This window comes from Taurulus bubalis (genome assembly GCF_910589615.1).
Source record: "Taurulus bubalis genome assembly, chromosome: 2".
Taxonomy (NCBI): Eukaryota; Metazoa; Chordata; class Actinopteri; order Perciformes; family Cottidae; genus Taurulus; species Taurulus bubalis.
Window position 1 is genome coordinate 45,574,673 of NC_136590.1, and position 27,164 is coordinate 45,601,836.

Sequence of the window (27,164 nt, forward strand, 5' to 3'; positions counted from 1 at the left end):
CATCAAGAGAAGTAGAGTCATTTATATAGACTTCTATACAACCAGAGGAGTCGCCTCCTGGTGGTCAGGAGAGAGAATGCAGCTTTAACACATGAAGCATAGACTTCTATACAACCAGAGGAGTCGCCCCCTGGTGGTCAGGAGAGAGAATGCAGCTTTAACACATGAAGCATAGACTTCTATACAACCAGAGGAGTCGCCCACTTGTGGTTAGGAGAGAGAATGCAGCATTTTAACCCATGAAGACATAAACTCATGTTTACAATGTTTACTGAGGGAATAAATCAAGATGTCCGCCCGTCCAGTGCCACGATGGAGCCGCGTTTCTGTACACAACAGTCACCGACCTGCTGCTGGGTTCGCTTGAAGTCTTTATTTCATCCACCTTATTATTTTGCAATAGGATATCAGACAGCCAGGAGCATGCTGGGTAGTGGAGTAGCTTTAGGTCGTAGCTGTGTTAGCTTAGCTTCCATCCCAGCAGCGCTGACACATAGAGACAGACACGCTGACACGAGGAAAACATGCAAACGTCCACACAGAAGGGCTTGTCCACACAGAAGGGCTCGTTCACACAGAAGGGCTCGTCCACACAGAAGGGCTGGTCCACACAGAAGGGCTCGTTCACACAGAAGGGCTGGTCCACACAGAAGGGTGTGCTCATTATAAAATACCTTACTCCATGAATGTAGCGCATTAACTCACTTTTCCCTCCCAGAAGTCCTTTCTGCCAACCATGCCCGATGACCACATGAGTGAAGTCAAACAGTGGTTGACTAAAGGAAACAGGGCGCAGCTGTTCCGTAAGTATTTTAGATTATTAAGGATTTTATCAAAACTTCTCTCTGAATTGTCCACCAGGTTATAATAATATAATATAATGTGTTTTACATCTTTACAGACTGCGCTAACGGACATCCGTTCTTTGTGACAGAGGTATGAGCTGCTTCCCTCTTCACAGGGTTTCACCAGGGAGACAGAAATATATATATATATAACATTTAATGCTCCTGTTTTGTCCCACAGTGTGGTAAACCGGTGGCTAAAGCAATATGTCACGAGTGTGGAGCCCTAGTTGGTGGGGAGAATCACAACCCAGTACCAGGATTTACGCAATCGCGAAGGTATGAATCTCTTCAGTCATCCAGCTTTGTGGCGGCATTTTCACTCAAATATTGAGTTATTTTTCCTCTTCCTTGTTCGTATCAAGTGACGGGGATCAAACTCGGACCGGACACGTGTTGGGAGATGTGGACCAGAGGTCCGAAGCCCCAGAGAGGCAGATGACGTACGCCAAGTCCTGCATCCTGCGGCTGCTCACGCACCTCGCCATGCTCCAAGGCGCTACGAGAGACGAAAGAGTGAGACTTACACTACATTACATTTCATTTAGCTGACGCTTTTATCCAAAGCGATTTACAATAAGGGCATTCAACCATGAGGACAGACTCACTCAACAAGAATCAAGAAAGTACAATTTCTTCGAGAAAGATAAACTCAAAGTGCTATAAGTACCGTTAAAGTCGGGTTACAAGCCGCTGCTACCTTTGGTGGTCGTCCCCGATAGCTCCCCGCTGTAGCCAGCTAGCGCTGCTACTAGCTCCCCACTAGCGCTGCTGCTAGCTCCCCACTAGCGCTGCTGCTAGCTCCCTGTTGTAGCCAACTAGCGCTGCTGCTAGCTCCACGCTGTAGCCAGCTAGCGCTGCCGCTAGCTCCCCGACAACTACCGAAGTTGGCAGGACCAGCCCCGGCTCGACGCCAGACTTGGGCAGCGGGGACGCGGGCAGTAGCAGCAGCAGTGGGGAGCTAGCAGCAGCAGTGGGGAGCTAGCGGGGACAACCACCGAAGGTAGTAGCGGCTTATACCCTGACTTTTACGATAAGGTATAGTCGGAAAATATGTGTTTTTAGTTCACGGTGGAAGATTTCGAGCAAACAGTCGTGACTTTGTTGAGTGTTTAGCTCGCAGTGACGGAGCTACAAGCCAATTGGCCGAATCCGTACTGAAACGATGGCGTTTTGTATATTTATCCTCCTGTGGTGTTTGTTTCTTGTAGGGAGTTGGTGACATGATCCACCCCAGGCCCGGTGACGTCCTCACCTTCCTGTGGAGACACCTGGAGAAGGACCTGTGTGTTCTGGGGGAGGCGCTGAACCAGAACATGGACGACACAGCAGTCACCGTTCACTTGATCCTCAATACGTGCGCAGAATCCCCAGGTGATTCTAACTCGTCCGACCATTGTGTTGCTTTTAATGTTCACGGAGAGAGAGAGTGAAAAGATAGAAGGTGGCGTAACTCTGCTAAATGTTCACATAAGGTTCCCGCGGAGGCAGACCGGATCTGTCCTCCAGACAAGGACGGCAGCTTTGGGAGAAGCTGGTCTGTGATTCTGCCGTCAACCCGGTGCTCCAAGTGAGGAACACGATGTGTTTAAAGAGAAACTCACTACTTATTGGTGCCTCTGCCCTGTAAATACAAAAGTAGGGCTCGGTGTACGTTGCTGTGACATTTAGCATGTTTGCTGCTTTTAAATTAACGTCCGTGACCCTTTTTTAATTAGCGTGTTGCTAATTGCTAGCATGCTGACTATTGTTGTGATTGTAGTTGCGTAAAAGTGCTACAAATGAACTTTTATCATTACCTATAAAGTGTAAAGTCTTATATACATTTGTGAATTTGAGCATATATATGCAGGGCTGTTGTATGTGTTTGCTAGCGATTAGCCTTAGCGCTTGGGGTAGGTCACCTGGCTCCAGATCAGCTAACAGCTAAATGTAATTGCAAAACCTGAGTAGAGGGCAGTCACTGCGCATATTTAAAACACAATATGTAGAATAAAAATACTTAATTTAGACCTGAATCCATCAAAACGCTGCTAAATACACATATCCATTGGTTTCCAGCTGAACTCACACTGTAAAGCAGTGCGCTGCTTGTTTTGTGCGACAGGGTGACAGAAGCTTGCTTCTCCTGTTTGCAGAGTCTGCAGAAGCGTCTGGCTGAGGCTCAGGACGGAATCGGTGGTGACGACGGACTCGCTGGAAGTCCCCTGATGACCCTCCTCTCCGGGGACCCCGGGGCCATGTTGTCCTTGCCCTCCGACTGCCCGACCCACCGCTCCTCCTTCTGGACTCTGCTGGAGTCCATGACGGTGGAGCGCCTCACGCAGCTGGTGGGAGAAGCCGAGGGGCCCTTACCCCTGCTGAGCCTGTTCCTCAAGAAGGTACCGATCCTCAACAGGGGCCACGGGAGCTCCTTTTACTGGGACCCAGTTTTACTGGATAGTTAAGCACCGACGCGTTTTAAGTCCTGATCTGAGGTTATTTGAATAATAGAAAGTGTTTAGAAGCTTAATCTGCATCAAAAACCCATACTAGATATTGTATTGTTTTGTTTCAGTGCCACATATATTCAACATATTCAAATCATAATCCAATCATATGTACAAATATAACTGAAATCTGTTGAGTCCGACAATAAATAGCAGTTACTAGAAACAGATATAGCCATATGCACCATTTTACCTGTACCTGTAGAGCCTTCATCCTATCTGTTATCTCGTCTTCCTCGTTCTGAAACCGTGACACAACAAAAGAAGCAGAAAAAAGTCTGACGTTAATATTTTTAAAGTCACGCAACAAACACAAAGGTCGGGCAGGAATTGTGAAGCGTTTTATTATTTTAATATTTTGTCTCTTTCTCCAGTATTTTAACTTTCGCTCCGTTGCTTTTGGAAAAAAATGGACTCAAAGTTTTTTCAGGTGTTTTTGAGGCTCTCAGCTCTGCAGCCTCGTTCTCAGTGAATATTAAAATGTTTTAATACATTTAATCACCCCAGATTATCGTAATAACACAAGTGACCTCTTGTTTGACGTGTGCTGCCTCCTCCCACAGATCCACTGTGTGCGGCGGCTGCATCACCTACCGGAGCTGGCGGCGCTGCAGTCCGACCTGCTGAGGCTTCCTCTGGCCTCGCGCTCTGCAGACCAGACTATTGCACAGATGTTAAGCAAGATTCCAGCGGGTACATCGACCTTTTAATTCACCACAACAACAACAACAACAACAACAACAAATACACGGGGATGCACATGCTGAGCTTTCTCGTTCTCCTGTCAGGGTTCCAGAGGAAGAGGCTGCAGGAGAGAGTGCAGACGTTCATGGAGGTGTGGCGCTACCTCAGAGCCGAGGTGGCCAACAACTGTAAGAGCTGATGTGTGAACGTTTCACATCAATTAGAAACTAAAGAAATCATAATATAACATATAGCTAAAAATATCAATAACCTTAGTTTATGGAGCACTTACTACGTGATTTACACGATCAAATTAAAGTGTTTATTGGATAAGCTTTGCAAGAACGGTTTGATTTTAAAAGTAATTTCTACAGCAATTTGAATAAAGTTTATCGATAGATTCATTATTATTATTATAAACGGGGCTATATATATATATGTATATATATGTTTCTGGTGCCTGTGTGTATTTACAGCAGCAGACTTGGGTTTGGATGTGAACTTGACGGCCGAGAGCTCAGCAGAGTTTCTGACTCCGAGTCGACACGGACCGGGGGCGTGTCTCCGGACGCTGGTGAACTTCCTGTTGGAGACTCACAACAGCCTGGTGAGCGCCAGCCGCCAGGAGGACAGGTCAGTACCGAGGGTCTTCTTCTTCTTCTTCTTGTTCTTCTCCTTCTTCTTGTTCTCCTTCTTCTTGTTCTTGTTCTCCTTCTTCTTGTTCTTGTTCTTCTTCTTGTTGTTCGTGTTGTTCTTCTTCTTGTTGTTCTTCTTGTTGTTCTTCTTGTTCTTGTTCTTGTTCTTCTTGTTCTTGTTCTCCTTCTCCTCCTTATTGTTCTTGTTCTTGTTCTTGTTCTTCTCCTTCTTCTTGTTCTCCTTGTTCTTGTTCTTGTTCTCCTTGTTCTTGTTCTTCTCCTTTTTCTTCTTCTTCTCTTTCTTCTTCTTCTCCTTCTTCTCCTTTTTATTCTCCTCGTTTTCCATCTTCTTCTTCTCCTTATCCCTCTTCTCTTTCTTCTTCTCCTTGTTCTCCTTCTCCTTCTTCTCGTTCTTCTTCTCCTTCTCCTTCTTCCTCTCCTTCTTCTCCAGGTCCCTTTACTCACTTGTTCTGAAGCTTTCGGCCGTTTCTCTCGGTCAAAGCATCCTCTGATGAAGAGGCTGTCTCGTGGTCGAAAGCTCCAGAACTATGGAGGAAGTGAAACCTTTGAGTTTTCGGTTCTTTTGTCAAAACAATTGAATGCAGAGTGAGACACGTCGCTCTGTGCCAGTGTCACCTGCACCGGCAGCGTTTAACCCGGCGGCCATGTTTGTTTCCCCTGCAGTGACTACAAGGTTCCTCTGGAGAGCGTATCAGAAACCCAGCTGACGCTGTGCAGCCCGGAGAGAGAGCTGCTGCCTCTGGTTCTCTCCCACTGCCACTACACCCTGAAGGGAGGCGGGGAGACGGACAGAACCTACGACCTGCCGGGGGTCCAGACCCAGCTGGCCCGCCGCTTCCTGGCCGGGAAACCTCTCATCCAAGCGGTAAAGAGAACCGATCTGAAGCGATCCCACAGCTGCACGTCTGTGAAAGCAAAGCGTCTGTAACCGGCTCTCCTCTCCCGTCACGACCAGGACTCCTCCAGGTTCTTGAACAGGCAGCTGCAGGACTTCTCTGTGGTTCTCCAAGAGGTCCGGGACAAGATCCACCAGGTGAGACCAGTTCACTACCCGGGTCTTCATCTGCAACCAATCAGGTCTCTGAATCGGGCAGTCGGATTGTGTTCTCCTCCATGTTCTCCACCATGTTCTCCTGCATGTTGTCCTCCATGTTCTCCTGCATGTTCTCCTCCATGTTCTCCTGCATGTTCTCCTCCATGTTCTCCTGCATGTTGTCCTCCATGTTCTCCTGCATGTTCTCCTCCATGTTCTCCTCCATGTTCTCATCCATTTTGTCCTCCATGTTCTCCTCCATGTTCTCCTCCAAGTTCTCCTCCAAGTTCTCCTCCATGTTCTCCTTCAAGTTCTCTTCCATATTGTCCTCTATGTTCTCCTCCATGCTCTCCTCCATGTTCTCTTCCATATTGTCCTCCATGTTCTCTTCAATGTTCTCCTCCATGTTCTCTTCCATGCTCTCCTCCATATTGTCCTCCATGTTCTCTTCCATGTTCTCTTCCATGTTCTCTTCCATGCTCTCATCCATGTTCTCCTCCATATTGTCCTCCATGTTCTCTTCAATGTTCTCCTCCATGTTCTCCTCCATGTTCTCCTCCATATTGTCCTCCATGTTCTCTTCCATGCTCTCCTCCATGTTCTCCTCCATGTTCTCCTCCATGTTCTCCTCCATGTCGTCCTCCATGTTCTCCTCCATGTCGTCCTCCATGTTCTCCTCCATGTTCTCCTCCATGTTCTCCTCCATGTCGTCCTCCATGTTCTCCTCCATGTCGTCCTCCATGTCGTCCTCCATGTTCTCCTCCATGTTCTCCTCCATGTTCTCCTCCATGTCGTCCTCCATGTTCTCCTCCATGTTCTCTTCCATGCTCTCCTCCATGTTCTCGCTGTCAGTCTTTCTAAAAAACAATCTGGATGCCAAAAAGCTTGCGCTTTATTTACATATTTAGTTTTCAACACGGACCCCGATTTTTTTTTGCGGTGCAAAAAAGTGAAATTATTGTTTTTCGGTCCGATTATTATTGTTTTGCCTGTAAATCCATTCAGAACTTTTAGTGAAAAAGTGATAAAATCGTCTCCGACTCACAACTCTGCCGGTGTGAATAGATGTGATACGGTGTGGTTTGTTCTCCGTCCTCGGTGTGCGACGGCCTCTAGAACGCTGCGGTCGTTCCCCTGTGGGATTCTGGGAGGTCGCTTCGCTTCGTGAGCGGTCAGATTCATCTGCAACCAATCAGGTCTCTGAGACGGGCAGTCGGATTGTGTTCTCCTCCATGTTCTCCTCCATGTTCTCCTGCATGTTGTCCTCCATGTTCTCCTGCATGTTCTCCTCCATGTTCTCCTCCATGTTCTCATCCATTTTGTCCTCCATGTTCTCCTCCATGTTCTCCTCCAAGTTCTCCTCCAAGTTCTCCTCCATGTTCTCCTTCAAGTTCTCTTCCATATTGTCCTCTATGTTCTCCTCCATGCTCTCCTCCATGTTCTCTTCCATATTGTCCTCCATGTTCTCTTCAATGTTCTCCTCCATGTTCTCCTCCATGTTCTCCTCCATATTGTCCTCCATGTTCTCTTCCATGCTCTCCTCCATGTTCTCCTCCATGTTCTCCTCCATGTTCTCCTCCATGTTCTCCTCCATGTCGTCCTCCATGTTCTCCTCCATGTTCTCCTCCATGTCGTCCTCCATGTTCTCCTCCATGTCGTCCTCCATGTCGTCCTCCATGTTCTCCTCCATGTTCTCCTCCATGTTCTCCTCCATGTTCTCCTCCATGTCGTCCTCCATGTCGTCCTCCATGTCGTCCTCCATGTTCTCCTCCATGTTCTCCTCCATGTTCTCCTCCATGTCGTCCTCCATGTCGTCCTCCATGTCGTCCTCCATGTTCTCCTCCATGTTCTCCTCCATGTTCTCCTCCATGTCGTCCTCCATGTTCTCCTCCATGTTCTCTTCCATGCTCTCCTCCATGTTCTCGCTGTCAGTCTTTCTAAAAAACAATCTGGATGCCAAAAAGCTTGCGCTTTATTTACATATTTAGTTTTCAACACGGACCCCGATTTTTTTTTGCGGTGCAAAAAAGTGAAATTATTGTTTTTCGGTCCGATTATTATTGTTTTGCCTGTAAATCCATTCAGAACTTTTAGTGAAAAAGTGATAAAATCGTCTCCGACTCACATCTCTGCCGGTGTGAATAGATGTGATACGGTGTGGTTTGTTCTCCGTCCTCGGTGTGTGACGGCCTCTAGAACGCTGCGGTCGTTCCCCTGTGGGATTCTGGGAGGTCGCTTCGCTTCGTGAGCGGTCAGATTCCTTCCCTTCACTCTCCCCGTCTGCCCTACAGGAACCGCTGAAGGGCTCCGTGAGCAGCGCCATGAGAACGGTTCTGCGTTCCTACACCGACGTCTGCGACGCTCTGTACGTGCTGGAGATCGGCCTCCGCCTCCTGGGCAAGGCGGGCGGGGAACCACAGGCCAGGCTGTTGTCTTACCTCGCCGACGCGCTGCAGCTGGAGCCACAGATCACCAGCAGCGTAGCCAAGGTAGAACCCTCCACACAGACATGTTCCTGACGCCACTGTGTGAAGAACGTGGTGACATCATTTCTGGAGCAGTGCAGCTTCACGGGGTTGTTTTCCTTTCATTAAAACGCACATTTAAATACTACTTTTTGACTCTAATCTGTGGAAATAGATGGAATAATAAAGGAGTCTCACTGTGGGCTCTGATATTTAAAACAGTATTCAGCTCCATACCAGCAATGTGCTTGTTTTTATCCTGACTTAGTTCACTAAGAGTCACTTTACACAGGGTTCTTACGCTCATGGAAAACCTGGAAAAGTCATGGAATTTTAAAATGGTTATTTCCAGAACCTGGAAAAGTCCTTGAAAAAAAAAAAAAAAGTGTAGTAAAAGTCATGTAAATGTGTTATATTCATGTGTTCATGTCGTTCATTTATGCTGAGTTTGAAATAATTAATATGCTTTTAAAAGAAAGACGCTCAAAATATAAGCAGGCATCTATATAAATGTTTATTCTTTTAATCAAACTATTGTCTCATTCATTTGTGTCATTTAAGGTTTACTGTATGCTTTGTGTTCTCATTGTTAGTTTAAATACTACATTTACTCACTTTTTAGTGTTTACACCCAGATTTCACTAAATGTTTGCTCAAAATTTGGTTTAAAGTCATGGAACATTGGTCAGAATGTGTATGAACCCTGCTTACAATGTACTTTAAATCATAATTTAAGTTTACATTTTTTGGAAAATTCACCATTCCAGATGTTTTTTGGTTTCCATTAATTTTTTTAATTTTGAAAATCAATTAACACCCTTTTGAAACTTGCATGAACGATGAACAATAATTATTGTTGTGAAGTCAATCTCCACTTAAGTGTGCAATGCAACATTCAATGTTCACTGTCAAGTTACATGAGTTTGAATACAGAATGAAGAATGTCTGCAGACAAAATACATCATAAAACCCCATAAGAGCTGTGATTGAGATTAAAACTCTTTCTGCTGAGATATTAAACCGTCTCTTTGGTTTCTCTTCAGGGTCTGAGGGAGAGCAGACTTGAACACAGCGTCTCCACCTGGCAGCTCCTGACTTCTTGGAAATCTGAGCTTATGCTGAACATAAAGCAGGTAAGTTACATATGTAACGTGTAAACGGCGGCGGATCGAGGTGAAATATTCACGGAGGCGTGTGTGATGCATGGAGATTTTAAGAGGTGGCAGAAATATATACCGTAAAAGTCGGGTTACAAGCCGCTACTACCTTCGGTGGTTGTCCCCTCTGTAGCAAGCTAGCGCTGCTGCTAGCTCCCCGCTACTGCTGCTAGCTAGCGCTGCTGCTAGCTCCCCGCTACTGCTGCTAGCTAGCGCTGCTGCTAGCTCCCCGCTGCTGTTGCTACTGCCCGCGTTCCCTCTGCCCGAGTCGGGTGTCGAGCCGGGGCTGGTCCCGCTACCTTCGGTGGTTGTCGGGGAAATAGCGAGAGCTAGCGGTGGTTAGTGGAAAGCTAGCGGGCCGGGAGTTAGCGGGGAACTAGCAGCAACGCTAGCTGGCTACTGCAGGGAGCTAGTGGGGACACCCACCGAAGGTAATATCGACTTGTTACCCGACTTTTACGGTAAATATACGCGGATTTAATCGCAAACATTCACATATATCAATATTGTGTGTGGAAAAGCCCCCAAATGGAGATATTTTAACTAAACATGTGCGGCAGATGAGAAGAGCGTTGTACACAAATTCCAAAAATTGTTTTATTTCCAACTATTCAGACATTTCAGATCAGCCTATCACGAAGCCTAGAAAGAGAACATAACAGATCATTAAATGATCATTAATCATTTACATTTTTTATTTTTCTAAAATAAATGAATGTATCACTCTCAGGCTCTCATGAAATATACAATACATTATATTATAATATCATTATATCTAATAAAATGTATACATTTGTAGGACTTTTATTAAGAAACACAAGTATAGTTTCACTCAGAACGGTTAAACTGACCCTTTAAGAATTTAAATCACAGAAATCCATTACTCCATGATGAGCTAACACACACTCTTACACACACACACATAAACACTCACTCACTCCCTCACGCTCACACACAGACAGACACACACTCACAGTCACACTCTCACACAAACACATACACTTGTACACACACACACAGATATTCACACACACACACGCTCACAGATACACTCTCAAACACACACTCACAGTCACACTCACACACACGTAGACACACACTCACACACACACGTAGTCTCACACACACACACATACACACAAACACACACATAAACACTCACTCTCACACACACACGGACACACACGGACACACAAAAACACATAAACACTCACTCACACACACACATACACACACACACAAACACACACACACAAACACACACATAAACACTCACTCTCACACACACACACAGAAACACACACATAAACACTCACTCTCACACACACACGGACACACACACACACACAGAAACACACACACACACATAAACACTCACTCACACACACACACACACACACACACACACACACACACACACACACACACACACACACACACACACACACACATATATACATACAATTAATACATTTGCAGGACTTTTATTAGATGTGGCAGAAATAAATAGTATAACAGACCATAGTCCTGTTTTAAACGGTTAAACTGACCCTTTAAGAATTTAAATGGCAGGAATCCATGACTCCGTGTGTTTCCCCCGTGACCTCGGCTGACCCCGAACACCAGCAGAGTTAAATGTTCTGGGATCATTGCGTGTGCCGTCTGACACGGCTGGCCCTTACATCTGACCCCAATGAAAAACAGAATTTGAGGAATTCGTCCGGCGCTGCAGCCTCTGCAGATTCACACTGAACCCGTGTTCCCGTTTCAGGATCCGTTCCCCAAGCTTCCCTCCGCGTTCCGGCAGAAGCTGTCGGAGGAGGAGAGGAAGGAGCTGAAGGTTTTCCTCGCCGTCACAGACGTGGACGCCTTCTCCTCGGAGCTGCACCAAGTCCTGCTGCTGAAGCTGAGCAGCGCAGCGGAGCAGGGCTACGGCCCACACTGGGGGTGAGCCACACACACACACACACACACACACACACACACACACACACACACACACACACACACACACACACACACACACACTCACAGACAGACACTCACAGACAGACACTCACAGACACACAGACACACAAGCTCACAGACAGACACTCACAGACACACACACACACACACACACACACACACACACACACACACACACACACACACTCACAGACAGACACTCACAGACACACAGACACACACGCTCACAGACACACACACACACACATACACACTCACACACACACCCTCACAGACACTTACACATACACACACACACATTCACAGACACGCTCACAGACACGCTCACAGACACACACACACACATACACACTCACACACACGCTCACAGACACACACACTTACACAAGCACACACTTACACACACACAGACACACACACATTCACAGACACGCTCACAGACACACACACACACACATACACACTCACACACACACCCTCACAGACACTTACACATACACACACACACACATTCACAGACACGCTCACAGACAGACTCACACACACACGCTCACAGACACACACACTTACACAAACACACACACACACAGACACATTCACAGACAGACACACAAACACTCACAGACACACACACACACATAAACACTCACACACGCTCACGGACAGACACTCGCAGACACTCAGAGACACTCACTCACTCACTCACACACACACACTCACACAGACACTTGCACACACACACACACACAACACACATAAACACCTACTCACTCACTTACTCACTTGGACACTCACACAGACACACACTCACACAGACACTTGCACACACACACACACACACACACACACACACACACACACACACACACACACACACACACACACACACACACATAAACACACACACACACACACACACACACACACACACACACATAAACACCTACTCACTCACTTACTCACTTGGACACTCACACAGACACACGCACACAAACATACACTTGCATGCACACACACGCACACAACACACCCACATAGACACACACACACACACACGCACACGCACAAGCCATTTGCACGGAAAAACACAACCAATTCACCATTTGTGAGTTGTGTGTTGGTCATGCACCAAATGGTAAAACCAGCCCCACAACGTTTGCGTTATTGACATCAGTTTACCCAAGAGGTGAGGATGTGTTTGTGAGCTCATGAATGTGAGACGTGTGGCCATTGTCAGGTCAAAGATTACCACCCTGGTCTAAAGGAATCCACCGGCTCTAAGCAGCTTTAGTCAGAGTAAAGTGTGGAGGTCTCACCCGGGGCGCTCCCCTGGGATTTGGAGCCTTTCTGACTTCCAGGACCGGAGCGTGACCCCACAGCCATCTGTCAGGGAGAGCAGCTTACAGCCACAGTCCCTTCTATTCAGGCAGCAGCTGGACAGGGGAGTGAATAGGCCTGTGGTGTCAACAATGGATGCAGCGCTAACGGTTGTTTTTCTTCACGCCCTCCAGCATCAAGTCCACCTTAGAGGGCCAGCTGGAGCAGAAAAACCTGCCGGCGCTGCAGGGGCTCGAGTCTCTATCGGAGGACTTCACCCTGGGACACGGGGCCGACGTGTGGACGGCTGCTGTCGAGTTTAAAAGAAGATAGATGATTTCTAGATTTGTTTTTGTCATTGTTGTTTTTAATACTCATGGGATATATGCATGTAATTCATTCCTTGTGAATAAATCCTTCTGTATATTTGGTCTGAAAGTGACAGATGTGGTGCAAATGAAGTGAAGCGGGCCTATTGCTTATGTTACTCTGTGTGTGAGGAGTATGGGAACAATCAATAAAATCACTATAAATAAATCAGAGTTTTTTTTTATTTCCCAACACACACAAAAAATGTGATTTTTGCCCTCACGCCTCCCTTTGCAAAGTCAACCAAACCGTTGTTCTAGCCACGCCCCCTCGGAATCCACACCAATAGACGGACAGCTCGGCCCAGCCAATCAGAGCTACGCTAGGAGAGCCAATGCTCTTTTCTCCGCCAATCACAGGCGTCGAGAGGCGGCGCCCTCGTTACCACAGAGATGGTGTTACGCGTTACTGGGTTGTTTGTCCACTGAGTGAACGGAGGACTTTCACTGGGAACCAGAGGAATTAAACCCGCGGGAGAGAACGATGGAGCCGTCCGACGTTTAGCGCGAGGGGTCCGGCAGCAGCAAGCGGAAGTCGTCGGAGTTCAACGGGAGAAACTTTAAAGGCGTTAACGGAGCTTTTCTTCTGTATTTCTGACCAACGGATTAAATAACGCTCGCAAAGAAAACGTCGTCGTATTGGAATGACGTCGACAGCCAATAAGGTGACTAACTTTATGTTGACCGTTAGTAGCGGTTTGGTGACCGTTAGTAACGGCCGTACCAATAGCTAGCTTGTAAATGATGTTATGCTAACTGACGACGATGTGTTGTTGTTGTTGTTGCTGCTCGTGCTCGTTCATACGCAGCGGTATTTATCAAAGCTGTCACGCTTCACCATCCTGATGCGGAGACGAGACGTTAGCTAGCAGAGCTAACACACACACACGCTCACAAACACTCACACACACCCACACACTCACAGACAGACAGACACACCACACACACTCACATACACTCTCACACCTTCTCACACACACACACACACACACACACACACACACACACACACACACACACACTCACACTCTCATACATACACATAAACACTATAACGCTCACAGACACTCACACACACACACCTACACACTCGGACAGACTCACACACACACAAAAAACACTCGCTCCCTCACTCCCTCACACACACACATATTAACCCTCGCACACACTCACACACACACACACACATAGACACTCACACACAAACACACAGATATTAACCCTCGCACAGACTCATACACACACATATTAACCCTGTCACACACACACATAGACACTCACAGACTCACACACAAACACACACACACACACACACACACACACACACACATATTAACCCTCGCACACACTCACACACACACACATAGAACACTCACAGACTCACACAGACACATATTAACCCTCGCACACACTCACACACACACATAGACACTCACACACACACACACACACACATATTAACCCTCACACACACAGATATTAACCCTCGCACAGACTCACACACACATAGACACTCACACACACACACACATATTAACCCTCGCACACACTCACACACACACACAGATATTAACCCTCGCACAGACTCACACACATATTAACCCTCGCACACACTCACACACACACATAGACACTCACACACACACACACACACACATATTAACCCTCGCACACACACACACACACAGATATTAACCTTCGCACAGACTCACACACATATTAACCCTCGCACACACTCACACACACACATAGACACTCACAGACTCACACACACACACATATTAACCCTCGCACACACACACACATAGACACTCACAGACTCACACACATATTAACCCTCGCACACACTCACACACACACATAGACACTCACACACACACACACATATTAACCCTCGCACACACACACACACACATAGACACTCACAGACTCACACACACACACACACAGATATTAACCCTCACACACACTCACACCCCACAGTGTAAACATGTCAGCAGTGCCTGAGGAGAGCTGCTTCCTGCAGGTCCTGTTGGGCTCACAGCGTCGCATCAGTAAAAACACATCTTTTCTGACTACACCTTGAATAAGGAAAGTAGCGCTTTAGTAGCACTTACATGTTACTTACTGATGGCACTTTGTAGTTTAACTTTCTTGAAGAAATGGTACTTTCTTGATTCTTGTTGTTCTGAGTTTGTACGTATGGATAAAAGCCTCAGCTAAATGTAACGTAACGTAACGCGTGGCCTCGTGTCTCCTCTCTAAATCCTCTCCTCGCTGCGTTGGCCGCAGGCCGTTCACAGGATGCAGACGACCCGCAGCCCTCCGTCCATCCCGGCCGGCGTCTCCGGAGACGCCTTGGACCTCAGCCTGTCGGGCTCCCAGCTCTCCGTGTCCAGGAGACCCAGCAGCGCATCGCCGGGGAAGTACTTCTCCCGGTCCGTGTCGGTGTGCGTGGCTGGAGACAGCAGAGGGAAACGCAACACGCTGGTGAGGAGTCTGGATAGATAGTTAGTTAGATAGATAGATGGATAGTAATGTTTGCCAACATATTTTACCAACCCTCTTAAATCCACAGGGCGACGCCAGCTTCGGCAGCTCCCGCTCCATCAAGAACCTGAGGCGGTGCAACAGCACCACGCAGGTGAACCAGCAGGCCAACATCAGCTTAAGGTGCCAACTCATACATGTGATAATGTAATAACACTCACTGATCATGCTTGTAACACAGTGGTATCCCTTCTTTCCTTATCACTGACATTGACATGGAGCTGCAGGGTACAGTGTGTGCTCTTCGGGCCTCGGTTGGATCGTGACGTTGTCGGTTACAGTGACACACGAGTATCTGAAATATGAAGGCCGTGTTTTTGCAAAACGACAGAAGAGAATGTGTGCGTTTCAGATAAGGCGTGTCGGACGGCGCTCGTGTTTTGCCCGGAGCGACCCCGGAGTCTTTGCTCTTTTTTTTTTAAACCAGAGCGTCTCTTCAGCGAGCAACAGCTGGCAGCCCCGACGCTTCAGCGGCAACAATGGGAGTTGTGGCGCGCCGGCTCCGGCACGATAAAGAGAGCAGGGGGCGGCTGTTGCTAGGGGTCTGCGGGGTGCAGGGTTCTTGCTTTGTCCCAGGTTAGAGGGGTCGGGTTACCCCTCCCCTTCACCAGGAGCGGTGAAAGGATAAGTGTGTGTGCGTGCTCTGGCTCTATTGTCCGGCAGCTGCCTTCCCTCTCTGCCTCTGAGGATGCAGAGCAGAGGGGCTTTAAATGTAAAGACATTCTAAATACCAGCGACACCCCCTCCGGGTCTCTCAGGGCCGTCATGGGGTCTCCGCTGCTTCCTCCCATCTGTGCGCCTCCCTCTTGTGAAGCAGAAAGTAAAGGAATGTGTCGCCTCAATTGTGTTGTCAGACTGCTTTTCATCGGGCCAGCTGGCTGCGCCCCCACTCCCCCACCGAAGACCCCCGCGCTCGCTTGTATGCGTCTCCAGACGAGCAGCACACATGCCGGCGGAGGCCGGGTCAGACGAGGGGTCGGCCCGCGACGGAGGCGCTGGTGTGTGCGGCTATTTGAAGGATGGATGACAGGCTCAGGGATCAACACATGCAGGCACCCGTTCACATGCAATCCACAACGGAGTTCCCCTCCGCAGACGGTCAGCTGCCACACACTGGACACCAGTGCTGGATACCGGTTCTCTGGGGAGGAGACGGGACGGGGATGAGTCCCATGTCTGCAGCTGTCGCTGCAACGTTTAATCTACTAAAAGCCACGACTCGAGGCTCCTGCTTTGCGTGGCGTTGTTTAATTGTGTGTCGTGCTCTGCTAAGCCCTTTCCAAACCCACTTAAAAGGACAGATTAAAAAAATACAGTTCACCCAAATTGCAAAAGTATTCGTTCGCCCCACTCTAGTGGAGTCTTCCTACTATTTGCACGGTAGTTTGGGTTTTATTTCCCCAGGTTTTAGGATCACGTGTTGTTCCACATGCAGGGTTCATATTGTCATGGAAAACCTGGAAAAGTCCTTGGAAAAAAATAAAATCCTAAAAGTCATGTAAATGTGTTATATTCATGTGTTCATGTTGTTCATTTATGCTGAGTTTGAAATAGTTAATATGCTTTTAAAAAATATAAGCAGGCATACATACAGGCATCTATATAAATGTTTATTCTTTTAATCAAACTATTGTCTCATTCATTTGTGTCATTTAAGGTTTACTGTATGCTTTGTATTTTCATTGTTAGTTTAAATACTACATTTACTCACTTTTTACTGTTTACACCCAGACTTCACTAAATGTTTGTCATGGACATTTGGTTTAAAGTCATGGAAACCCACTGGTCAGAATGTGATGAACCCTGCTCATGAAACCTGTGTTTGTCTCCAGTCAGGACCGGAGTGAGGACTACCTGTCTCTGTTCGACAGCGGCTCAGATGGACGTCAGAAGTTGGCGAGCCTCAGCAACGCCTCAGCAGACAGAACCACGTGGAACATCCTGGTAGTCGCCCTCGCCCGCGCTCTGACATTTGATTTAATATAAATACATTGTTTTTGTGCTTTTTCCAAGGAAATGTGTTGCCACGTTCTGCATGAAGCCTCGCATTAATACATCGGTGTATAAGTACATTATTTACTACAACATAAGTACATGAAAGGCCAGATAAATGAGCCTTTAGACAGCACACTACTCTTTAATACTAAGGATGGGTTAAAGGCAGAGACCTGATCTGTAGCTAAACGTCATGGCCGACACCAGAATTCAAGAGTTTTACGAAAGTATTTGCTTCCTCCTTTTCAGATTTTAAGTTTTTTTGTCAATATTCCCGTGGTTGTCGCGGTAACGAGTGTGTGTTTCCGGTCTCCCAGGACGACCAGCCCCGAGCGTTCTCCCTGCACTCGAGCTCCCGCAGCACCGGCAGCGTGGACTCTGCCACCGGCCGGAAGAGGAGGGAGCCTGGCATCGCTCTGGCTGCCACCTTCACTGCCAACAACAGGTGGGCAGCGGCTCTGACACACACACACACACACTCACACACACACACTCACACACACACACGCTCACACACACACACGCTCACAGACAAACACACACACAGACACGCTCACTGACACACACGCTCACACAGACACGCTCACAGACACACACACTCACACACACACACACGCTCACACACACACACACAAACACACACTTACAAAAAACACAGACACAGACACGCTCACAGACACACACACACACACGCTCACAGACACACACACACACACGCTCACAGACACACACACACACACGCTCACACACACACACATGCTCACAGACACACACACAGACACGCTCACAGACACACACACACGCTCACAGACACACACACACACACACACACACACGCTCACACACACACACGCTCACAGACAAACACACACACAGACACGCTCACAGACACACACACTCACACACACACACACACGCTCACACACACACAAACACACACTTACAAAAAACACAGACACAGACACGCTCACAGACACACACAGACACACACACACACAGACACGCTCACAGACACACACACTCACACACACACACACACACTCACACACACACAAACACACACTTACAAAAAACACAGACACAGACACGCTCACAGACATGCTCACACGCACACACACAGACACACACACACGCTCACACACACACACACACACACGCGCTCACACACACACAAACACTCACAGACACGCTCACACACACGCTCTTACACAAACACACAAACACACACTCACACTCACAGACGCACACACTTACACAAACACACACTTACAAAAAACACACACACGCTCACACAGACACACACACGCTCACACACACACACACGCTCACACACACGCTCACACACACACACTCTCACTCACGTTTCATACCTGCCGATCACGGCAGCTGATTCTGCCTTCAGGAATTCTCTTTCCTGAATATTGAGTTTGTAACGTGGTCAGAATTCCTGTGAAGTGTAGAAAGGCGTCGGTGTCTCCTGGAGGGCGTCACCATCTTTGTGTTTCTCCCCAGGAGCAACAAGGGAGCTGTGGGCAACTCCGTCACCACCATCTTGCACAACAACTACTCTGAGAAACCGCTCACGCCCAAGAGCTCCAACCAGAGGCCGTCGTTTAAGTACGTCCTCAAGTCCACGCCATCGCTCGCTTACGCGGGTTTGGAGATTTTAACAGCACTCATCCGACTCATTTATTATGATCACAATCAGAGTTTTGCTTTTCTCTCAGCAACATCCTGAAGGCCACAGCCAACGACGAGGTGTCACAAGACAACAGCTCCCTGACGAAGTCCCAGAAGAACTTCTCCTCGACGTCCTCCGCCTCCAACAACAGATCCCCGGTGCCGGCGCAGCGCGGCAGCCCCGTCCCGCCGAGGAGGAGGGAGGTCACCGAGGAGGAGGCCGAGAGGTCAGACCCACCGACGCCGTTTCTGCTGCTCTCTGGGCGCTAACGTTCTCCCGGGACTCACAGCGGCTCCTTTTGTGTGTGTTTTTTAAAGGTTTATTCAGCAGGTGAACCAGGCAGCGGTCACCATCCAGCGCTGGTACAGACGCCATGCCAAGAGGCGGCACACGAACCAGGCGGCGCTCAAACGCATCCTCGCCAGTAAAAGAAAGGTATCAACCCGTCCTCGCCTTTTTTTTTTTTTATTATCCTCCGTCGCCTCTCTCTTTCTCCGCCACGCTTATCTCTGTTTTTCCCTCTTTTTCTTTAGGAGCGGGAGGAGAGGACAGACGAGGAGAGTCGCCCGGAGCCGCAGAGAAGAGACGAAGACAGGAAACGGATTCGGGAGGAGAAAGCTCACCTGGCCCGCCTGGCTGCCATCCAGGTACCCAGCTCTGATTCACCACGTCCACAAACTGCTGATGCAGCACAGAGGGAGACTCTGACTCTTAATCCCAAAACCGTGGATCCAATTCCACCCAGCAGCATTTTAAAAACATGTTTAAAATCACCAGCAAATTACACAGGTTTTCTTTTTAAGAAATTCTAGTCTCCAGGTAGAGATTCTCCAGTGTCAAATAGTCTGTGGCGGCACCACAGACAAAAGCACAGACGACTCCTCTCAAGCTAAAGCTCAATGGAGCTGTTCAGTAGATGCTAAAGCTAAGATAACCATTTGAAAGCAGCATCTTTTGTGGTCGTTTCCCCTGGAATACGACGGCTCACGACAGTCCTTTGTCTCCCCCTGGTGGTGCGTTCCAGGAGCTGCAGCAGAAAAGAGCCCAGCGGGTTGCAGAGGCTCAGCGTGCGGCCGAGGCGGAGCTGCAGAGTCTGAGGCCGGCGGGCGCGGCCGGACGCAAGAAGCCGCCCAAGACTTCTCCCACCAACAGAAGTCCGGCCTCGCCGGGCGACAACCGCCCGACGTCGCCCACCGGCGTGAAGGCTAAGAACACGGGTGTGTACGGTTTTACGTCAGATTCATTTATTGTTGTGTGATATTTAATGACTCGTCCTGGCCGGCATGAGCCGTAGATATTGTAATAAGTGTATTGATTTGTAATGTGTCTCCACAGAGTCCAATTTAAAAGTCACGGCTGACTTGATTGAGCTGAGCTTCAGGGCCATTTCCCCGGCTTTGTCCAATCACAGAGGCTCTGCGTGCTCTCAGGTAAGTCACATCCGAGCTCTCCGCCTCCTCCATTCCCAGCTCTCCCTTTCTCCTGATGTGTAACTCTGTTTCCCTCGCAGGAGGACCGGGTCGAGGTAGACGTTTGCCTGGTGCAGCAGCATCAGCAGAACGACAGGAAGTTGATTCACAAAGAGAAAGTCCGCCTGTCCCGCCTCGCTGCCGCCCAGGGGAACGCGCCTGAGGTACGTACTGCGTCGTAGAACCTGATTACAGTGATCATCACACGTTAAGGCTCTGACGGCTCCCTCTGGTGGTCGGTTGCAGGAGCTGCAGCTGGAGAGTCTGAGGCCGGTTGGACGCAGGAAGCCGCCTAAGATTTCTCTCACCAACAAAAGTTCGGCCTCGCCGGGCAACAACAGCCCCACGTCACCTACAGGTGTGAAAGCCAAGAACACAGGTGAGCCTCCTGGACCAGCGACAACATACAGAGAGGACTAAACTGCTTTTTGCTTATTTTATCAAGACATTTCATGGGCAGTTTTACATACACACACATGCAGTATGAATGTCACTGTTTCAATGTTTCCAGACTCCAATCTGAACGCTGTGGCTGAGTTCGGGGATCTCTCCAGCTTCAGAGCCATTTCCCCAGCTTTCTCCAATTGCAGAGGCTCCCAGTGTTCCCAGGTAAAGAACTTTACTGATTCAGAAATAGTCGACCGATAATCGTTCCGTCCCTTTTTAAAAGCCTGCTCGTTTCTCTCCGTGCTGCAGGAGATCCTGCAGCGGTCGCTGAGCGTGGAGGACCAGCGGCAGGGAGCTTTGTCCAGCCGGGCGCCGTCCAAAACCGCCCTCAACGAGCTGCTGGACACCCTGAAGCTGCTGGAGGAGGAGCCGGAGAGGCTGGCACAGCCCAAGTGCTACAGCAAAGAGAAATACGCCTGGATCGATGAGGTGACTCGAACACAAGTATTCATTTCTTAGTCATGTACGCGGATCATCAGCCATATAAAGCGGTTAATTCAGCGATGCCACGACTTAAACCTGCCTCATGTGAAGGACGGAGACTCCAACTCTCTGACCACCGACAACCTGGAGCGCCACGGCCAGCTGGGTCACCACCCGGCGCTGCCAGACGGGGGCGCCCTGCTCTCCGAGGCCAAGCTGCGGAGCATCATGAGCTTCCTGGACGAGATGGAGAAGTCCGAGCAGGAGAGGCCGCGCTCGGTGACTTCGGGGTCGCACCGAGAGGTCGGCGACTGTCCGTTCTTAATGGCGTTGTTGTTGGATTTTATTTTCCCGGTTGTAGTAACAAAAGCCATGAATACGTTGCCGTGTTCTCAGGCCGTGTTGTCGGAGGAGGAGCTGGTCGGGGTCGAGCAGGCGTCCGCCACCGCCGCCGAAGTCACCGGCTCCATGATGAGGATCAAGCTGCAGCTGGAGGAGAAGAAACGCACCGTCAACATGCTGCAGGCCGCACTGGTGAGGGGGAAACACACACACACACACACACACACACACACACACACACACACACACACACACACACACACACACACACACACACACACACACACACACACACACACTCTACAGAGCACCTTAACGGTGTCGCCCCAGAGCTCAGGGTGGCTCATCCTCTTTACCGCCCGTCCTCCAGGGCCAGCAGAGGGAGCTCACCGTGAGACACGTGAAGGAGACCGAGAAGGAGCTGAGCAGGAACTTCCAGCTCCAGAGGGAGCAGTACGAAGCCACCATCCAGAGACACCTCACATTCATAGATCAGGTAGACACCGCCTCACCCCGCTGCTCCTCCATCGTCTCTCACGGTTTTAAAAACGCGTCCCGTCTTCCTTCAGCTGATCAACGATAAGAAGCTGCTGAGTGAGCGCTGCGAAGGCGTGGTGGGAGAACTGAAGGTCGTGGACCAGAAGTACACCAAGAAGATCGCTCAGATGCAGGAGCAACACGAACTGGTGAGCAGACGCTCCCCAACTCGTTGACGATCAGACGTTCCCCGCGGACATTCATGAGTTTGCTCGTGCACTTTTCTACGTTTTGTGTTTCTCCTCCTCAGCTTCTGCTTTGCATCCGTCGCGTTGCGTAACTTCCTTGCAGTGCTGCTTTTGTTTAACTGTCTTTTCTCTGTTCTTCCCTCCTCTTCTTCTTCTTCACTGTCTTTCTCCGTCCTCTCCGTATATCTGTTTTTTTTATTTAATCTGCTTTTAGGTGTGGCAAATTCTGGGTCCCTTGTGCGAGGTAACTTATTTTTTCTCCTCTTACCTGGTCATCCATGGCACGATCATCTCTCTCATTCTACCACTCCTTTTTCCTTTTTGTCTGTCCCTCACTACTTCTGTTGGACAGTCTGTCTGCATGTGAGTCGCCTCATTTATTTCTAGATTTACTGGGATTCATGCTGTTGGTTTAGATGTCTCTCCTCCTGTTTTTGCCTCTCTGGTGTTTTTCATTGGCCTCTTTGCTCTTAACTCCATCCCCCTTGACTTTATCACTGCTGTCTCCGCCTTGTGAAAGCTGAACATGAGAAACATCCCCTGTGACGCCAAAGCCCCTCCATCCTTTACCCTCCTTCCCTCCGCAGGAGATCAAGAAGCTAAAGGAGCTGATGAGCGCCACGGAGAAGATCCGCCGGGAGAAATGGATCGACGAGAAAACCAAGAAGATCAAAGAGATCACTGTTAAAGGTAGTGACCGTTTATGTATATTTACCTCTGTTTTCACCCATATTTACCCGCAGAACGTGACCTGGTCCTGTTCCTCCCCCTCAGGTCTGGAGCCGGAGATCCAGAAGCTGATCTCGAAGCACAAACTGGAGCTGAAGAAGCTGCGGACGCTCCACGAGGCGGAGCTGCTGCAGGCGGACGACCGCGTGGCGCAGCGCTACGTCCGGCAGTGCGAGGAGCTGCGCCTGCAGCTGGAGAGGGAGAAGGAGGAGCAGTGCCACAGAGAGAGGGAGCTAGCCAAGCAGAGGTGGGCGCGGCACGCCGTCCAGACGAGTTGTCAAGCTTTAAACATTGAATTTAAACCGTTAACAGCTTTAAAATGTCACGTTTTACAGAATTCAGACGGGATCGGATCAACGATGTTGTGGTTTAACCGGTGACTGGTTGCCGTAGATAATAATCACAGATAATTCAGATTGATTGAAGGCTTTTAGAAGGACACGGACATGGGTTTCTCCACCAAATACATGTTTATGTCTGGACTCTACATACTGGGTCACTCGCTCATGTATTCCACTCACTCACTGCTCACGGATCTGGAAAGTCACGGTTTTTAGGTTGTGTCCTCCATCTTTGGTGGTAAATGTTTCTCTGTTGCTTACACTTACACAGCGTTTACAAACTGTGAAAGGGTCTAATACTAATACTACTATACCAAACCTTCCTTACATTAAATACGTTATATTGATAGTTGTATATTTCATGCAGCTTACAACCGTAGAAACGTCCAACCTCTTTGAACTGGAAGCTGAAAGAAAAGCTCTTCAGACAGGAAGCAGCTTCAAAGTGAACATCGTGCATCTCCACCTGAGAGAGATGGCCTTCAGGCTCAGTTTATTCAACGTGCTCCTCGAGGCTATTTTTGGAAGAGATGAAGAGAGAAAGAGGGAAGAGGGAGGCTTCTAATCTACTTGCATCCGTGGTGCACGAGGAATGCGCTGAGTCCGTTTCCAGGAAGCGGCCGCTGGAGTTGATGAGTTAATTAAAACGCAGCGGTCGCTGGTTTGTGTGCTCTGCCAGTGGGTCATGATTACACAGCGTTAACCTTTAGCAGCCTGTGTGTTGTTGTTCATGTGTGTGCGTGTGTGTGTGTGTGTGTTTCAGGTATGAGAAGCAGCTTCAGGAGGAGGAGCTGTCTCTGCAGCAGCAGAGGAGGCGTCTCTACAAGGAGGTGGCTGACGAGAAGGAGAGGCTGGCACAGCTGGCTGCGAGGTGAGGGCAAAGGTCACGTCTGCAGGAGAACCTGGAATCATGAATTGTCAACACATTATGCCATGCAAAGTAGTTCACCAGTCAAAGCCCCTTTCCATAATTTGAAATATGAATTTAGTCCTGCAGAACAGAGTGATGGACTCGAGTGTACCTCCTACATGCAGCATCTTTGTCTTTATCTTATTCATCTTCTTTGCGTCTGTCCGGCAGGCAGCGCTGCGAGCTGGAGGACCTCCGGAGGCAGCTGGAGGAGAACAGCTCTCTGGCCGGGCGGAGCCTCCGAGAAGAGCTGGACAAGAGCCGAGAGGAGCAGGAGAGGAGGCACCAGGTGAGGAGAACGTAGAACCGCATCGTTAACGAGTAGCCGCCCCTCCGGTAGCGTCCGCCGCACACACACGCTGACTGAGTGTTGTTCTGCGTGCCCAGGTGGAGATGAAGGCGCTGCAGGAACGTTTGGACATTGAAAAGCAGGCGTGGGAAGAAAACTACAAGAAAAAAGAGGTTTGTTTGTCCCGCTGTTGTTCTCTTGTTCACGGCCAGGTGTGAGAAGCGAAACTAAACACCCTGTGAAGACAAAGGTTTCTGCAGGAATGTTCAGATTGACTCATTACGGAATCCTCCTGAGTTCATACGCGTGGGAACGAGTCAAAACATTTTCAACGTGGCCCGTCTCTCAGCTCTCGTAAAGTCACAGACAAGTCTCGGACAAGACGGCGTGACGTGTGTGTTTTGTGTGTTTTTGCGTGTCCGCAGGAAGCGTGGCTGCTGAGCCGCGAGCGCCAGCTCAAAGAAGAGCTGCGCCGGGGACGCGACAAAGAGATCGAGCTCGCCATCTGGACGCTGGAGGAGGAGACCAGCAAGGACAAAGAGGAGTGTGACCGGGCCGCTGACAACAGGTGTGCAGAAGTGTAACGGATGCCATGGGAACAGATTGATGAGCATCTTTGCATCTTCTTCTCCGTCACCTGAGTTCTAACGGACGCGCTCGGCCTCTGACCGCGTCCTCAGGGTGAAGCGCGTGAGGGAGAAGTACGAGGCGGAGCTGAAGGAGCTGGAGCGCTCGGAGCGGGCGGCCGTGGAGAAGCAGCAGGAGCTGAGGCGGCAGCAGGCGGAGGCGGAGGGCGAGCTGATCCGGCTGCAGGCCGCGCTCCGGCAGAAAGAGCTGCAGGCGGACGACGTCACCCAGGTAAGAGGAGCGGGTCGTCTGCGGGTAAGACCCACGTTCCCCCCGAAGGCCTCGTCTCACCGCCTTCCTCGTTCCCCGTCCAGACCCGGGACAAGCTGGTGGACGAGCGCCGCGGCCTGGCGGAGGTCATACGGCAGGAGTTCGCCGACCGGCTGGTGGCCACGGAGGAGGAGAACCGCCGGGTGAAGGTGGAGGTGGCGGAGGTCCGGGCGAGGCTCCGGATGGAGGTGGAGCGCGTCACCAGGGAGAAGGAGGAGGAGCTGACGGAAGTCCACCAACGGTACGGTTTATTCTCCTTTTGAATATTAAAACATGCATTCACTGCTGGTTTGAGTCTTTTCCTGGGATCTGCTATAGTTGTATTATGTGTTTTTTGTACCTCGAGATCTATTTACATGTTTCAGCTCTTAACGTCCTCTTTTTTTTTTTTTTTTGCCAGCGTGAAGTCGGCCATCTTGAAGAAGGAGGAAACTGTCAGTCACCTGCGGAAGCAGCACGAGGTGAGCAGGCCCCCGATTATTACGAAGAAAAACACAGCTGGGTGAGAGATGATTGACAGCGTGTGTCCCTCCTCTCCTCTGATAGGCTGCCCTGAAGAGGGCGGATCACCTGGAGGCCCTGTGGGAGCAGCAGAGGAAGCAGCTGCTGGAGAAGTGACTGACAGGAAACCCCCACCTAACCCTCCATCCATCACTGAAGCAAGACTGGACCTGTGGGACTTCGGCCTGCCTCATTTTGAAAAACACAAACTGGGGGAAGTGCACTGAACTTCCCTGATTTTAAATGCCGCAGACCAGGTGGCACCAATTCTTCTTCTTCTTCCCCTCCACCTTTCCTCTGGAGCAGGAATGCCTCCGTGTTCCTCACGGAGAACAGTTCCAGATGTTTGTGAAACATCTGGAACTGTTCTCCGTGAGGTGGGAGAAGGTGGGGTTTCTCTCTCTGGAGGACGACGGCTACTCACAACCGAGGACTGGGAGCAGAGCCCAAGTGGAGCTCCTCTTATCTGCTGAGTCGTGTGTTTGTGTCCCAGTGACCTCTGACCTCGCCCTCTCCGCAGACCCCCGCGTCCTGAAGCAGACGGTTTGGGGTCGAACCAGGAAGTCAGAAGTGAAGTTCTGACTCTTGGTCACAGGCTGAGGTTCAGAGCCATTGGATGAGTGGGCGACTTTAAAAAGGGCGAGTGGAGAAAAACGTGACGTCTAAAGGTCGAGGACGAGATGATTGTAGGCTTTGTAAGTTTCTGAATGTGAGGAAGAGGAGAGAGGAAGGAGGAAGGAATGCGCATAGAAAACGTTTATAGGATTAGGAAGGCAGAGCGAGGTGGTAGGAGGGTCTGAGGGGCGCCGAGCATGTGACCAGAGGTATGTGTCACCGCTCTGATCCAGAGGCTGCACTGGGACGACACACACACACACACACA

At 49.4% G+C, this 27,164-nt stretch overlaps 2 protein-coding genes across 2 annotated transcripts in view; both read left to right on the plus strand.

The window, feature by feature from the left end:
* The window catches only part of rnf213b (ring finger protein 213b), a 40,403-nt gene extending 27,283 nt beyond the window's left edge, over positions 1-13,120 (plus strand). The window contains exons 50-65 of the mRNA XM_079237954.1: positions 719-803; positions 902-936; positions 1,027-1,124; positions 1,211-1,361; positions 2,057-2,219; positions 2,321-2,415; positions 2,984-3,226; positions 3,898-4,027; positions 4,123-4,206; positions 4,495-4,651; positions 5,338-5,539; positions 5,630-5,707; positions 7,999-8,196; positions 9,216-9,305; positions 11,101-11,276; positions 12,809-13,120. Coding sequence (XP_079094080.1) covers positions 719-803; positions 902-936; positions 1,027-1,124; positions 1,211-1,361; positions 2,057-2,219; positions 2,321-2,415; positions 2,984-3,226; positions 3,898-4,027; positions 4,123-4,206; positions 4,495-4,651; positions 5,338-5,539; positions 5,630-5,707; positions 7,999-8,196; positions 9,216-9,305; positions 11,101-11,276; positions 12,809-12,947 — 2,124 coding nt within the window. The 3' untranslated portion in view covers positions 12,948-13,120. The remainder of the gene's footprint in view (positions 1-718; positions 804-901; positions 937-1,026; positions 1,125-1,210; positions 1,362-2,056; positions 2,220-2,320; positions 2,416-2,983; positions 3,227-3,897; positions 4,028-4,122; positions 4,207-4,494; positions 4,652-5,337; positions 5,540-5,629; positions 5,708-7,998; positions 8,197-9,215; positions 9,306-11,100; positions 11,277-12,808) is intronic.
* A 2,166-nt stretch (positions 13,121-15,286) lies between these two features.
* On the plus strand, positions 15,287-26,398 carry cep131 (centrosomal protein 131; the record flags this gene model as incomplete). The annotated part of the gene is made up of 29 exons (XM_079237955.1): positions 15,287-15,472; positions 15,561-15,655; positions 17,365-17,476; positions 17,845-17,972; positions 19,040-19,144; positions 19,255-19,434; positions 19,526-19,643; positions 19,742-19,855; positions 20,233-20,425; positions 20,544-20,638; positions 20,719-20,841; positions 20,924-21,056; positions 21,189-21,286; positions 21,374-21,553; positions 21,659-21,850; positions 21,944-22,081; positions 22,260-22,385; positions 22,459-22,575; positions 22,829-22,858; positions 23,202-23,304; positions 23,389-23,590; positions 24,448-24,555; positions 24,766-24,883; positions 24,982-25,056; positions 25,309-25,451; positions 25,564-25,741; positions 25,825-26,021; positions 26,181-26,241; positions 26,327-26,398. 29 exons carry the CDS (start codon positions 15,287-15,289, stop codon positions 26,396-26,398), a joined length of 3,720 nt encoding a protein of 1,239 aa, XP_079094081.1.
* Positions 26,399-27,164: the final 766 nt, after the last annotated feature.